The following is a 16,257-nucleotide window of genomic DNA, read 5'->3' as shown; positions in this document are numbered from 1 at the left end:
TTTCCCATCGCATGTCCCTTGTAGTCATAGAGGTGTGCGGTCTGCAGCAGGCCGCCTCAGTCTGTCCTGCCCTCAGGGTCATTTGTGAGCAGCCCAATCACCGGTAAGAGCTTGGGTGCTCTGGGTGCTCTGAGGAACGTGGGAGCAGAAATGCAGGTGGGGAAAAGTGCCGTCTTCCTCCCGAAAGTGGTAAAGCGTGAACTTAGGCATCACTCAGGGTTAAAAACCAGAGGTTGGAGTTCTCCCTGGGGAAGGCTAGAACCCCCGTGCGTCAGTTTTCCCAGGACTAGATGGTGTTCTGGTTCAGGTTTGGGGAAACGGTTTTTCTAAAGGCACTCTGTGTGAAGTGCTCTTTTATTTCACACATGCCGTGAACGGTTTCTGTTTGTAAATGTGTTCGCCGCACGTTCTGTTCTTGCGTCCTGTGTGACCCTTGAGAGCCGAGTGCACCTGAAGGAGGCTTCGCAGGTGTGGAGTCCGACCGAGGCCTTCACTACCCTCCTCGGGTCGCCTAGGAGAATGTAAACCTAGGGCAGCTCCAGTGGCAGTGACTTTGAACACTGCACTTGACGGTTTTGAACTACAGCTCGGCCTTTCTTCAGTTAACGGAATGTTTCTTGTCCTTGTAACCTTACTCAAGGGGCACAAGGGGTATCGTTTTACCTCTTTTTTTTCCTTTTTCTATCCCAAGTGTCTCATCTGTTTGAAGAGTTTGCAAACGACGGAATGTTCGTAGGTTGTGTCATTACTTGAGGTTGCTCACTTGGCTTCTTTTTGAAAACACAAGCCAAGTGCCTCTTTGGGGAAGGGCGGGCAGGGGAAGCCGAAGGCCCTGGTTTGGTTTTCAGTTTGGGCTGGGGTCGTTTGTGAGCTCTTTGAGAGTCTGCTCTCGCTCGGTCTCTCCCAAGCTGCCGGCCTATCCGGAATGGCCAAACCTGCCGTTACCTGCCAGATGGGAGTTACCCCGCAAAGGTCTGAAAGCACCTTTTCGGGCTGATCTACTTTCCGTGGCCCACTAGAGGGCGCCCTTGTTGACTGTTAGTTCCCGCGGGTGTTTTTAAGAAAGTGGAATAAGCCGAAAGTTTTATACTGGTACTGAATTCCTGGAACAACTGTGGGTTGTTTTGCTTTATAAAAGTGAGGACAGAATTAGACTGAACTGAATTGCTTTCCATGGAAAGAATATTTGAACTAAAGGGATTTATTCAATGTTTGGCAACATTGATTTCTGACCATCAGGCATTGGCCAGGCTCTGGATTTTAGTTTTTAAGTCCCCAAAAGTGTCGTTCTGCAGTGTTTTACAAGGAGAAAAGAGGATCGTGCATCTCTAGAAAATATTGTAGTCTGGTGTTGGGGTTCAGCACCAGACGATGGTTAGTGGAGATTGGATACACTGAGATCAGGTGCAGGTGGCTTCCAACTGACCCCGAGGCGTGATCTCCGTCTGTGGAAGACCGAACGAGATCTCATTTGATTGCGAGCGATGTGAATCTCACTTAGGAGTGAAGAAAGTGGTTCAGAGAGAATGGCTAGATTAAGCTCAGTAGGAACTGTGGATCCCGAACAGGCTGAAGCCTTAGAGAGGTATAAGCAACCTTTTAGAGAGTGGGTTGGACTGGGGCACCTGGGTCGTGATCCCGGGGTCGTGGGATCGGGCCTGCATTTCTCCCACTCCCCCTCTCTCTGCTCACATGCACGTGCACTCTTTCTCTCTCAAATTAAAAAGAATAATCTAGATAGTGGGTTGGACTGTTCATGAGAACGTGGGTCCAGAAGTTTTGTTTCCAGCACTGAGACCAATCCTTTGAGCTACCATTTTGCTCATTGCCTGTCCCTCCCTCTGTGTGTGCTCCTCAGGACCCGGATGAGTATCCCCCCCCCCCCCCCCACTTTGTACCACAGTACCTAGAGCAGTGCCTGGCACACAGGGGACTCTGACACTTGTTGAATGAATTAGTTCAAGAAACGCATATTAGAAACTTCAAGGGGCGCTTGGGTGGCTCGTTTTGTTAAACGTCAGACTCCTGGTTTCAGCTCAGGTCATGATCTCACAGTTCGTGGGTTCGAGCCCTGCATCAGGCTCTGTGCCGACAGCTCGGAGCCTGGAGTCTGCTTCGGATTCTGTGTCTCCCTCTCTCTCTGCCCCTCCCCTGCTCACACTGTCTCTCTCTCTCAAAAATAAACTCAAAAAAATAAGAATTCTGACCCAATTGCACAATTTTAAGCCGAACTAGAGAATGATGATGTACAGGATGTGATGAAAGCATGAATAGAAAGCAAAACTGCTAAAAAGTGACCAGGGTAAGATGATAGGCAAGTAAAGAGAACAGGGGCGCTGAGTGTTTGAAGAATGCTGCTTTGAGTCAGGGTGTTTGTCAGCCAGATCATTTCGTGAGCAAAGCTAACCCTCACATCTGAATTCATACATTTCAGTTCTAAGTTGGGGTGCACGTGTTCATACGCTCACATTCGGTACCTCTACACGACTTTTCTTGAAGCCACTATCTATTAGTCACTACCATTTCCCCACCCAGCAGAAATATTTCTAAAATCCGTAACTCAATACGCTAACTGGATGTACAACACCTAAAAGGTAGTTTCTTCCCTAATATATAACTTCTGAAAAACCAACTACATTTGTCCAAGTTATTTGATACTGAATGTTACTGTGGGAGAATCATGGGTTTTGCATCAAGATTGACCTGGGCTCAAATGGTGACATTGTCACCTACTGACCAGGCAAGTGACCTTGAGTGAGGCATGTCTCTGAATCTGTTTCCTCAGGTGTACAACGGGGAATGATATCACAGGCTTCACTGGGCTACACGGGGGATGGATTAGATAATGGAATTTATGAGAAGTGTAATGATCGTAGGCGCGAGGTGGAGCAGATCCTCTTAGAAATGGGCAGGTATCCCCATCCGGTGTCCTGCTCTGGACACACAGAGGGCGGAGACAGGAACCGGGGTGCTTTTTCGTTGCAGGAGATGGGTTATGACAAGTGTGGGTTTGGTGTGTCTGGGTCATTGTGTCTGTGGGCCCGCTAACCCAACAATAAGGATTTTCTCACGCAAGTACACGTGTACCTACAAAATGAGGGCGGTTCATCTTAAAGGCTCTTTCTAGCTCACACAGCTGTGATTGCGCCAGGCTTACTTAGCCTCTGAGGGGTATTTAACAAATGCTGTTCCTTTAATGAGGGAGCCTCCGGATAGGCCGGATGTTCTCTAGTCATTTATTTTTCACCAGTTCTCATATTGATATTTCTTGGGGGAACGGTGAGAATTTGGGGAGGGAGGGTAAGGCACCAAATACCGTGGTTTCCAGGAGCGGGCCAAATTTTCTTCCCTCAAGAGGCTTAAGGAAATAATCCAACTCCGGTTCTGCGAGAATCCAAGCCGCAGTTTTCTCCTTGCTTTGGCTCCTCGCCGATCTTACTACCCGCGCAGGAGAGACATTGGCCAGCCCAACGCGGGGCCGGCGAGAGTCCACCGGCCCCCAGGAGGGCGGGACCGAAGCTCAGGAGCCGGGAGCAGAGGGCAAGAAGTCTCGGGTGCGCGCGGACGGGGGCGGGCGCCGCGGGACTACAGCCCCCGGCATGCCCTGCGGCCTGCGCCGATTGGGGTTGGCTGGGACATCTAGCCTACTGCCCTCGCTGGCCAATGGGACGCAGGAGAGGGACCTGACCCGGATTCTCAGGGGCCAATGGCGGTACAGAGGAGGCGGGGCTTCCTTGCCGCTCACCTTGCTCTCGGAAAAACCACATTTAAAAGGTCGTGTAGGGCCGAATTCTGGCGGGCCGGAAGACCAGAGGCAGAGGGCACGGCGGCGTCCCCGAGAGCGGCGCTGGGAGGGCCCGGGTCCCCGCGAGGCGCGCGCCGGACGTCGGCGGGGGCGGGGTCAGGGGCGGGGCCTGGCCTCGTTGTGGAGCTGCTCCTAAGCCATCATGGCGGCCGCGGGGGTCGGTGTCCGTCCCTGAGCAGCGCTGGAGCCGGAGCCGGTCCCCGGGTCCTGCGGCTGAGGAGCCCCTCCGTTGTCCACGGCCCCCACCTGCGGGGGGTGGGGAGGTTGGGTCCCGCGGCGGAGTTCCGGGAATGTGACTGCCTGGCGGCGGCGGCGGCCGTAACAACGTCCGGAGCCGGGGGAGGGGGTGTCTCGGACAGAGACCCCTGGGCTTGGGGCAGCTGAGGCGGTCGGGCCTCCTCCCCCCTCCGCCCGCCTTCCGCCTTCCGCCTTCGGGGCCGCGAGAGTCCTCTGTCCCGTCCGGCCCTGCCCTGGCTCTGGGACACTGGGGGTGGTCTCTGTTTCCCCCAGACCTGGGACACCCCGTTTCCTGAGGCGTGGAGGAGCGACGCCCCCGAGTAAGCCGCCCGTGCCCCGCCCCGGCCGCCTCCCCTCTACCCCCGAGCCGCCCCTTGCTCCCGCTCCCGGCCCCAAGTGTGGCCTCGGAACCCCCCATTCATATCCCCTCTCTGCTGTCAAGCGGCCTCCCCTTCCTCCCCCCAGGTCGCTCCCGGGAGCCTCCAATGCCTTGACTTCTTCCAATGTCACCTACGGTCCCTTTAGTCCCAGCCCAAACAAAAACTTTAATGCAGAGGAAGAGCCTGGACTGGTTTCACAGGCCTTTTAAAAAGCGGACTTAAAAGTTGCTGGCAATGCATTCCTTTCTCATCAGAGGCGAGGGCAAGCCCTCGTGAAGTCGGGGGACCCGCGTCCCTTTCCGGAGCGCAGGGCAGATCGAGACGCAGGAGCGGCCGCTAGTTTGGCAGGAAATTTGTCGGAAGACGAAGAACCTAAGATAGGGGGGTGGGTGACTTCCACAGGAAAAGCTCTGGAGGAGCCTCCAGAGGTGACCAACGTTTCCTTTACGTGTGGGAATCGAGATGACTTTAGTGTTACTGACCCTTTTACAGCATCCCTGTGAATACTTACAAAGCCAGTAAAAGACGCTTAAACTCAAGAAACGCTTGGGTAGCACTGCAATCGCGGGACTTGAGATTGATCAACTGCAGGAAAAAAATCGGAACTCCTGTTTACACGTGTTCACTAAAAGCTGTGCTTCCTTTGGTCCCGGAAGACGTCTTTTTGTGACCGACCTCAATTACTGACTTGCGGAAATTCGGTGAATGTGAAATCCCATGTGTATACTGTTTTCCTCCCAAGCCCACTGACCGTTCTGGAAGACCTTGAACCCTCTTCTGGAAAGGGGTGCCTCGCATTACTTTATGGGGCAGCAGCCTGGAAAAGTGCTTGGGGACCAGAGAAGGCCAAGTCTGCCAGCCCTGCACTTTATCAAAGGAGCAGGGAAGAAGGAGTCATCGAGGCACGGGGGTCCACACTGCAATGTTTTTGTGGAGCATGGTGAGTGCGTTTCAGGCTTTCCGGCCCTGTTCTTCCTTGGGAGCTCAGCTGGGGAACGCATAAGGCCCTTTTTGAACAAGAGCGCCTGTGCGCGTTCCTACCAGCGCTACCTAAAACTTCGGTTACGGCAGTTTTTCTTTCTTTGCGGTGGAACCTGCTCTGTATCAGAAGTCACGTGGGGCCTCTGTATGGCTGTATTTCAGAACCTCTCTGAGTTGTTCATTTCTCGCCTAACTCCCCTTCGAGCTCACTGTTGACCTTAGATAAGCCATTTTACTCTTCCAGTTTCCTGGGGAGATTGGACTTAAGTCGTTTCTCAGGATCATAGTCCACGATCCTGCTGCAACCTACGGCACGGCTCTACCCGAGCGTCCTTCTACCCGAGGGTCCTCTTTTTAAAAAAATTTTTTCACTGTCTTTATTGTATTTTGAGAGACAGACAGAGAGTGAGCGGGGGAGGGGCAGAGAGAGAAAGGAGACAGAATCCGAAGCAGGTTCCAGGCTCTGAGCTGTCAGCACAGAGCCCGAATCGGGGTCCAAACCCACGAGGGTCCCTCCACCCGAGGGTCCCTCCACCCGAGGGTCCTTCAGTGCTTTAGCCATGGTGGGCTTTTATCGTATCCTCAGAGTGGCCCGTGTCTCCCCAAATCCCAAAAGGTTAAGAACTATAGATCCTAGTTGACATTGACCCCCTTGGCCTTTCCAGTCCTCCGTAGGACTTGGAACTGCCCACTAGGGAGCTCCGTGGGGAGCACTGAGCGGGAAGCAGCACCCTTTGTGCATCGAGGAAAGCCGGCTTCCAGTTACCTGACCTTACCCAGGAGTCCTCGTCCCCCCAGGGATGGGGCTCTTACCTTCCTCTCTCGTCCGTTTCGGATGACATGTGGGGGCAAGGGAAGGTGGCTGTGACATTTTTATGAACATGGTTGGCATTTGATTGCAGACCGTCTGTATCACGCTGTATGTTTCCAGGAGTCCTGTGTGAAGTTTTAAAATCGAACAGTCAGCTTAGACTCACGTCTGTAACAGGCCGGCCGGGAGCCAATCAATTAGGGTCCTGTCGGTAGCGTTGTAGCCTGACGGTTTTTGGACTGCGTACTTTACATTGAGGTATCGATCCCACCCACCCTAGGAGCCAAGTGTGAGGGCATCTCCTTTGAAATTCAGTCTCCGATGCCTTTGAACAATGGGTGACCGCAGTCAACACAGGGCTCTGTTCCTTGAACTTGCACTTGACCGTTGATGTTTTACCTTCTGACAAATATTTACCTCATCTATATAATTTGGGTGCTCACATTGTAGTTTTCTTGAAATGTTAGTTACATTTTAGCACTGGTTTTAGACCTGCGGATCTTGAAATTTGTTACATTCTGGTGCTTCCCCAATTCAGGGTTTATAAAGTGAATTATTTACATTGAAAAAAAATTTTTTTAACATTATTTACTTTTGAGAGAGTGTGAGCAGAGGAGGGGCAGAGAGAGAGGGAGACACAGAATCCAACGCAGGTTCCAGGCTCTGAGCTGTCAGCACAGAGTCTGACTCAAGGTCGAACTCACCAACTGCGAGGTCAAGACCCGAGCCCAAGTCAGATGTTTAACTGAGTGAGCCCCCGAGGCGCCCCTGAATTATATACATTTTTAACTAGTGATGATCATGCAGCCTTGGATAATGAAATTGGGACAGACTTCGGAGAGCTTTGGTCAGACTTCGAGTTTAAGATGTATGTATCAATAACCCAGTGATCTCACTTCTAGGAAACTGTCTTGGTGCAGAACATCATGGTCCCCTAGGTGTCCCTGTTCCCTTTCAGAGAGGGTGGAGAGGTTAAAACTGTTTTCGTGTTAATGCCACACTCAGATGCTGTTTGCACTCTTTGCACTACTGGTGCAAAAGCCACGCAGGCTCCTGAGCGTGAATCAAAGCTGTCACACCTAACTATACTAGAAGCCCTTGTACCCTGCATGCCCACTCATGGTAAATACGGTACAATAAAATAAACATTTGTTTTTCACTTGAATGTTCTTGATGAGGCCACAGAAAAGATTAAGTTTGTTAACTGTTGCCCCACCCCCGCCCCCGCCGTGTATATAGTTTTTTCAGTAGTCTGTAGGGTGAGGTGAGAAGTGCACAGGTTCAGCTGTGTGCTGAGGTATGATGGTTAGGGCTCCAGGAAAAGCAGATGGGCAGTTGTTTGAGCTGCACACTGAACTAGCTACTTTTTTCAAGGACTGCCGTTTTTACTCGAACTGCCACCGACAAACCACCGTTATTCAGGCTCAAAACAAGGATGAAGGAGTCTTTCAAGGAAAACAACTGGCAGTAGATGCTGCCAGTGATCAATTTTCAGCTTTCCAATAAAGATCAGGATTTTTAAAACTTGTCTCTGCTACCGTGATGTAGGGATCGGTGGTGATACTTACAGGTGTGGCGTTTTGATGTCTTATAATGAAATGTGTTATTCGGAAAATCTCCATAATTCAGGGAACCCATATTTTCTTAGGGATCACTACGTCGTCTAAAATCACGCACAGGTGGAAAATCCATCCAGGGTGCAAGTGGACCAATGCGTTTTAATGTTACAGAAGTTCTCTGATGCACTTTTAGATTGCTCATCACGTCTAACCTTTAAGAAACTACCACTTAATGGCACTTTGGTGTCGCTTCAAAGAAGAATATCTACAGTGACCCAAAAGGGCTACTTTTTTGGTGGCACACAGTTATTTTCCAGGAATACAAATGTTCTTAAGTGAATGAATTTTAGAATTTCAGCTTAAGTGTCTGACGTGGTTGAACATTGGTGAGATAATCTGTACAAACAAAAGCCCGTTGGGGTCCTCAGTAATTTTCAGGAGCGTGAAGAGGTCTCGAGATAAACACAAGTTTGGCTGTGAAGGGTCTCCCTCGAAGGCACGTGCGCTGTGTGTTGCGGGCGTGCTGGGAAATACGGGCCCCGAGAGGCATCCTATGGGGGTAGAGGAAAGAAGCCGTCGGGACAGGAGTCGGCGCGGTTTGGGAATTGGGACTTAGGCGGAATCGGAGAAAACGTGGACTTTTTCCTCTGCCTTTGTGCTGTCCTTCCGTGACTAGTTTGTGATTTTCTAATGCAGGGCATAAAAAGGTGTGAAAACTGAAACGATGGCAGCCTGACCAAATTTCCCTCCTTTGCAGTAGCTTTTTAAGAAAGAATTTGCCTAAGTCACGTATGACTGAAGACAAATCAATTTCTCTGGACCTTGGGTATCTTTTTCTAGGGGAACACAGTCTTATTCTGTGTTACAGATTGTTCTCGGTCCTTCAGAGGGTGATCTTTCGAGAGTTGGTTAATATACATATAGATTGGATCAAAAAACTTGCAGTCAAGGGACACCTGGGTGGCTCCATTGGTTAAGTGTCCAACTTCGGCTCAGGTTCCTGGGTTCGAGCCCCGCATCGGGCTCTGTGCTGAGAGCTCGGAGTCTGGAGCCTGCTTTGAATTCTCTCTCTCTTTCTCTGCCTCCCCTCCTTGCTTGCATGCTGTCTTTCTGTCTCAAAAATAAATATTAAAAATTAAAAAAAATAAAAACACTTTGCAGTCACGACATATGGTGTTGGATCAGACACGAATCTGGAAGCCAAGAATGCTGCTGTGGGGGCTCAGCAAGGGTGAATCTGGAAGGAGAGGGCAGATGGCAGTTTTTTGCCCGGATCATTCAGGGTCAGAAGGTCTAGTCATGCGCAGGGAAAATAAAAAAGGAAGCCATAGTATTCATGCACCATATGTCCCTTCCAGATTTCGGTGGCTGGACGACAGGAAACTCAGTTTGGGGAGAGTTAGAGAAGTGAAAGCACTCACTAGTAGACCAAATCTTTTCCTTAGTGTTCCCTTCTTTCTTCAACAAATATTTATTGAGCACATGATGAATCAGGGCATGTTTCAGTCATTGGTGATACATTAGCAGACAAAAAAACACCCCTGCCCTCCTGGGATTTACATTCTAGTAGGAGGAGACAGACCGTAAATCAGCTAGGTAAGTAAAGGGTCCAGTATGTTAGGTGGTAGTAGGTGCTGGAGAGAAAAATAACATAGAAAAGAGGGTAGGGAATCATGGGCGGTATGATTTTAGTTAGGGTGGCCTCCCTGAGAAGGTGACATTTGAATAAAGACCCTAAGGCAAAGGGGAAGGGCGGAAGTGAGGAACAAGCCTTGGAAATAATGGGGGAATGGGTGCAAAGGCCCTGAGGCAGCGCTTGTTTAGCCTAGTGGAGGGGAAGCCCACAGAGAGAAAGTGGGGGTGGGGAGAGAATGGCTGGAGCAGAACGTGGCCTTGTTGACCAAAGACTTCCGACTTTTCACTTGTGTGGTTTAGGAAGCCTTTGGAGAATTCTGAGGAGTAACAGGACCCGATTTATATTTTATTAAAATGTCCCCGGGATTACACTTAGGGGTTGGCTGCCCTAATCTGGATGGGGATGGTCATGGCTTGGACCAGGGTGGCGGCAGTGGTGAAGGTCAGGTTCCGTGAATATCGGCAGGCGCAGCTGCCTGGATTTGCTGTTGGATTGGACCTGAGACGGGGGATTTGGATGTGAGAGAAGTCAAGGGCGACTCCAAGGTGTTTGGACTGAGTAACCGGAAAAATGGAGTCGCCTTTCACTGCAAGACAGATGGTGGTGGGAGGTGTGTTGTGGGTAATGAAGATCCGGAACCTTTGTTCTGGGCACGTTGCGTTTGTGATGCCTGTTATTGGGCATCCGGGTGGATGTGTCACATACGCAGTTGAGTCTGCAAGCTTGAATTCAGGGAAGCAGTCTGGGCTGGAGAGGGGACAAGGGAGCTACCAGGTCATAGGTGCCTGTCAAGCTGTGAGAATAATGACAGACCCAAGGGGGAAATCTGCCAAGTACGAACCTTCCGAACCTTCCAAACGTGTAAGGCGACATTCAGTGGTTTATGAAATTAGGACTTCACGTTTTTATGTAGGATTAGTTTGATTCTTTTTTGAAGGGTGGTGACATTGAAATTTTGCATGGGAATGATTTTAACTCATTCTTAAGTTTTACTTTGTTGTTTGTTTATTTTTGAGAAAGAGTGTGCAAGCTGGGGGGTGGGGGAGGAGATTGAGAAATGAAGCAGCTCCAGGCTCCAAGCTCTCAGCACAGAGCCTGACGCTGGGCTCGAACTCACGAACTGTGAGATCGTGACCTGAGCTGAAGTCGGATGCTTAACTGACTGAGTCACATAAGCTCCCTGCATTTGAAAATTTTAAATCCTGTTTCTCTGAGGACTATTTTTTTCCCCTTAAATGAAAAAGTTGCAGGTTAAAAAAAAATTTGCACTTAATTTTTCCTGTTCTTGGTAACAAGTGTTTTATTTTTTTATTTACAAAAAAAACCTTTATAGTTTAGTAGAGAGCGAGCGAGCGCATGAACGGGGCGGGTGGGGTGGGGGGGGACAGGGGTGGGAGAAAGGGAATCCCAAGCGGGCTCTTTGCTGTCAGCTTGGAGCCCGATCTCATGAATGAGGGGGTCATGACCTGAGCCAAAATCAAGAATTGGAGGCTTACCTGACTGAGCCACCCGAGTGCCCCCAATGTTTTAAATATAAAAACTCCGTTTCAATTTTAAAAGTTTGATTGCGGAGCCTGGCCGACATGCAATTCTTGATCTCAGGGCTGTGAGTTTGAGCCCCATGCTTGGGGCAGAGTTTACTTAAAAACACAAGTAAAAGGAAAAATAAGTTTTGTAATACTTTACTAGTGAATGCTTTACTGGTGAATTCTTTTTTTTTTTCATTGAAATGGTTTTTTTTAAATTTAAAAAAATTTTTTGAATATAACACAATTTATTTTTTGTAACATATGCAATTATTTTCCATGATTTACAGTACAGTAGTTATGATAATACTCCAAACAGAAAAGCAAAGTAAAAAATCAAAACACCAACTTCTGTTTCATGTAATTAGACTTATACAGAAATTAGAAGGTTAAGTAACAACTAGTTAATCACCTAATTTCACAGCTATCTGAAGTGGTGATCGTTATATAGCAGCTTATCTATGATACATTCAACATACATGATACAATTTATTACTTGCCCATAACTTGCCTACAACACTAGTGAATGCTTTAAAAAAATTGATGTTTTGGGGCACCTGGGTGGCTCAGTTGTTAAGTGTCTGACTTTGGCTCAGGTCATAATCTCACGGTTTGTGTTCGAGGCCCGTGTAGGACTCAGTGCTGACAGCTCAGAGTCTGGAGCCTGCTTTGGATTCTGTGTCTCCCCCTCTCTCTGACCCTCCCCTGTTCATGCTCTCTCTGTGTTTCTCAATAGTAAATAAACGTTAAAAGTAAAAAAAATGAAGGTTTATTTTTAAATAAATTATTTATGGATTTTCTAATTGTAAGTTAGTACATCTATGCCCCCGCAGGGTATTACTCAATTAGGTGATGCTACATGTTTTTTTTCTGAGCTTACCTGAAAACTGGTTTTAAGAAATTGTTTACTATCACTTTTTTTTAAATGTTTTTTATTTATTTTTGAGAGACAGAGAGAGACAGTACGAGCAGGGGAGGATCAGAGAGGGAGGGAGACACAGAATCTGAAGCAGGCTCCAGGCTCTGAGCTGTCAGCACAGAGCCTGACACAGGCTTGAACCCACGGACCATGAGATCATGACCTGAGCTGAAGCCGGACGCTTAACCGACTGAGCCACCCAGGCGCCCCACTCTCACTTCAAAACTATTTTACAGGGGCACCTGGGTGGCTAGGTCAGCTAAGCGTCTGACTTCGGCTCAGGTCTGATCTCACGTTCGTGGGCTCGAGCCCCTGTCGGGATCTGTGCAGACAGTCCAGAGCCTGGAGCCTGCTTCAGGTTCTGTGTCTCCCTCTCTCTCTGCTCCTCCCTCTTTTACACTCTGTTTCTCTCTCTCAAAAATAAATAAACATTAAAGAAATTTATAAACAAACACTACTTTACAGTTATTGGGGTGCCTGGGTGGCTCAGTCTGTTAAGTGTCTGACTCTTGATTTCGGCTCAGGTCGTGATCTGTGGTTTGTGGTGTCAAGCCCCTGCGTTGGGCTCTGCGCTGACAGCGTGGCCCTGCTTGGGATCCCCTCCCTCCCCCCTCCCCCCGCCCACTACTCCCCTGCTTGCACATGCATACATGCATGCACGCTCTCTCAGGATAAATAAACTTAAAAAAAAAACCCTATTGTTCAGTTCTCCAATAAAACTTTATTGAAGGTAACAGGAGATCAGCACTAACTCCCATTACTCGTAAATTGTACTAAGTGTCCGTACACATCAGCAGGTAGGAGACTGTGCACCTATGGAATCTACAAGTATTGAAGTTGAATGAGTGTGATTCTTAAAAAGAGGTCATGTGGAAAGTTATATTTATGTACTTATGTTAGGGATTGAGTTGTGAACTGTGAAAATGCGAAACTGTGTATATGTACTTTTTTTAAGGCTCCCTGTGATTTCCTGTTGGTGAATACATTTTGTGTGGCCGCCTTACTCCTCATGAAACCTTATCGCCCATTTTGAGAACTATGCTTAGGGGCACCTGGGCGGCTCAGTCAGGTGAGCATCTGACTCCTGACCGTGGTTCAGATCCTGATCTCTCAGTTGCTGGAATCGAGCCCTGCCCTGGGCTTTGTGCTAACAGCAAAGAGATTCTGTCTCTCCCTCCTTCTCTGCCCCTTTCCCACTTGCCTGCTCTCTCTGTCTCTCTCAAAATAAATAAAAAATATTTTTTAAAATCTTAAAAAAAGAAATATGCTTATGATACAGAAGAAAACAGGAATTTCAGTTGTGGGATTAAGGAAGATGAACAAGAATGATCAAAAGGAATCTTTCCCTTCTTTAAACGAAGCATTCCGTCAAAGGAAATAATCGGAGGTGGAGAAAGCGTGTGGCAGAGCTGCCGCCCTGTGAGGCGCATCGCAAACTGTGCGTTTTTGAGTGGGGGGCATCGAGATGAGTTAATATGCTTGCGCTGGGAATTCTGCCCACAGGAGTGCGCCAAGCATTCCGTCTGGATCTAGGGGGAGAAGGTTAAAATTGCTGTTGAGAAGATGAGCTTCCGGAAAAGGAGGTGCTCCCTGAAGGCCTCTGTTGAGCACATTCCACCGTCGCTTGCCTCCTCGCCTCTGGTGGCCATGCCCCTACTGACAGGACTCTCGTGTGTGTTCACAGCCTGCTGCCTTCCAAAACTCCGCTCGGGTCCCACCTCCTTCTTGAACACAAATTCTGATGTGCCTTTTAATTGTATTACTACTGTTTTTTTAAAGTAAGCTTCGTGCCCAACGTAGGTCTTGAACTCATGATCCTGAGGTCAAGAGTCACATGCTCTACTGACTGAGCCGGTCAGGTGCCCCTGGTGTATTGTAATGAGGTGTTTAATTCCCAAACATTTGGGGAGTGTAGGTAGGTTATTGATTTCTAACTTAATTCCATAGCGGCCAGAGCATATCTTCTGTAAATGTCAGTCTTCTGACATTTCCTAGGACTAATTTTCTGGCCCCACATATGACCTATTTTACTGAATGTTCGTTCCATTTGTACTGGAAAGGCACTATATCCTGCAGCTATAATTTTCTGTAAATGTGACTTAGATCAAGTTGGTTGATAGTGTTTAAAAATCTTCCACATCCTTACTCTTTGCCTATTTAATCTGTACCTTTGCTGAGTTTCTGTGTGGTCTCTTCTTCCACTGAGAGGGGGGTATTAAAAATGAGCAGCTGTAATGATAGATCGCCTCCCCCTTTCAATTCTATTGTGTTTTTTGGCCTTAAGAGCAATTATTAGAAAACAAGGGCTGGGGGCACCTAAGGTTTAACCCAAGAAGCTAGAAAACCCTAGTAATGCACAGTGCCACAGTAAGAGGGCACTAACAATGAAAACAAATCCAGAAACGGAAATGTCGGGGTGTCTGGGGGGCCCAGTAGGTTGAGCATCCAAACTCTTTTTTTAATGTTTATTTTTGAGAGAGAGAGAGCAGGGGATGGGCAGAGAGAGGGAGACACAGAATCTGAAGCAGGCTCCAGGCTCCACGCTGTCAGCACAGAGCCTGACGCCAGGCTTGAACCCATGAACTGTGGAATCATGACCTGAACTGGAGTTGGATGCTTAACCCACTGAGCCACTCAGGTGCTCCAAGCATCCAACTCTTGATTTTGGTTCTGGGGTCGTGGGGTTAAGCCCCAAGTCAGGCTCTGTGCTCAGTGTGGAGCCTGCTTGGGATTCTCTCTCTCTCTCTCTCTCTCTCTCTCTCTCTCTCTGCCCTTCTGCCTCGCTTGTGTGCTCTCTTTCTCTAAGACATACATACATTGTACATACCTACGTAAAACAAATGGAAATGTCAATAAAACCAAGAGCTGATGTGGAAAAAAACCTGTAAAATAGGCAAATCTTTTAGCAAGATCGATGAAGAAAAAGAAGAGGCACAAGCGTGCGGCATTTGGGATGGGAATGTCACCGCAAATGCGCCAGTTTGTTTCATGTATTTGAACCTTGGTTGGGTCACCGACACTATTTCTTTTTTTTGTCTCTGTTGTTACTTTGTTTTTCTAGCTTCTTGAGTTAAATGCTTAGGTTCCCCCCCACCCCCAGTCTTTCTTGTTGTCTGATAATTGCTGTTGATCTGTCTTCAAGATGAAGAACCTTTCTGCACTTTTCCATTGTTAATCTGAAGATTCTCATTTCTGAGCTGGTATTGTTATACCCAAGTTTGTAAAATCACCCCAAAACAAACACCAGAGACTGCTAGGGAGACCGAGTCACACCTGCAAAAGCAAAGGGCCTTCATTACAAGCTTAAGCTCGGCCTCACAGTCTCCACCTGACCCACTGGCCACGTGGAGAGAGCCCTGAACAAAGGCAGGGCAGGGCCTTTTATGCCTTTGGGAGGGGGAGTGACAGGAAATGACGACAGGTGTACAGTGATCCAATCCCTACCCCCCCCCCCATCAATACTGGCAGTTGTGGGAGCCAGTCACACCATCCGGAGCACTGACCAATCAGAGTGGGCCCAGGACGCTCCACATGGGGCGTGACTAGGCCCGCCTCTAGAAAGGTCAAAGGTATCAGCCGGCCTCTCCCGATTGGGCGCCGCAGGAGTTGTCCCTCCTTAATGTGCACCCCTTCAGGAGAAGCTGGTGCCTTCCCCTTTAAGCTGGATCGGACCTGCGGTGGGCGGAGGACCGCCGCCCCTCCCCCCATCGGCGACTGGCTCTGGGATGGCTGGGAAGGCCTGGTGGGAAAGGCTGGATTGGACCTGCGTCCTTACATTCCCCCCTCTTCCTTGTAACTTGACCCAATCCTGGGTCAACTATGTTACCATTTACATGCTCTTTGACAAATGCTATGAACTTATTAGCCAAATGTTGAAATTGGACCAGTGATTCCTCAGGCTTCTGCTGTGCTAGACCAGCCAGCTTCCGGGGTGTGGCTGGAGCAGGGCTGGAGATCTCCGGAGTCAGAGTCTTTTTGAGGATTAGTTCAAGCTGATCATCTGGATCTGGATCACCTCACCAAGTTGAGGGTTCTTCAGAGCTGGCCTTAACTCCAGGGTGATGCCTGAAACTTTAATAGGGGCTGAACTTCTTGTTTATCTGTGAAGTCCACATTTAAGTCTCTTGAAAAGGCGTGACTCCTATTTTAAATATCATCCTCACAGACTAACAAGCCTGAGATCCAACAACAAATATTCAAAGACAACAGAACTAGAGTTACATTCACAGTAGTGCATTGAGTTTTTCTCTCTAAAAAACCTCCTTTATCTGAGATAGCCAAATCAAGACTAATGTATTGGTGGAATACTCACTGTGTTTTTGAATTTTAGATGGTTTGAGTAGAGAGAAAACATAAATGCTCTAGATTACAAACGAATACTTTATAACATTCCTGAATATCAC

At 48.4% G+C, this 16,257-nt stretch overlaps 1 protein-coding gene across 2 annotated transcripts in view; it reads left to right on the top strand.

Annotated features, from left to right (window-relative positions):
• Nucleotides 1–3,918: 3,918 nt before the first annotated feature.
• The window catches only part of ABL1 (ABL proto-oncogene 1, non-receptor tyrosine kinase), a 141,002-nt gene continuing 128,663 nt past the window's right edge, over nt 3,919–16,257 (top strand). For both annotated transcript variants that reach the window (XM_029919795.1, XM_029919794.1), the window contains exon 1: nt 3,919–5,362. In XM_029919795.1, the coding sequence (XP_029775655.1) occupies nt 5,227–5,362 (136 nt within the window). In that variant the 5' untranslated portion in view covers nt 3,919–5,226. The remainder of the gene's footprint in view (nt 5,363–16,257) is intronic.

Source organism: Suricata suricatta, chromosome 13 (genome assembly GCF_006229205.1).
Source record: "Suricata suricatta isolate VVHF042 chromosome 13, meerkat_22Aug2017_6uvM2_HiC, whole genome shotgun sequence".
NCBI classification, from domain to species: domain Eukaryota; kingdom Metazoa; phylum Chordata; class Mammalia; order Carnivora; family Herpestidae; genus Suricata; species Suricata suricatta.
Note: the sequence above shows the minus strand (reverse complement) of the source record. Positions and strands in the feature narration are given on the sequence as shown.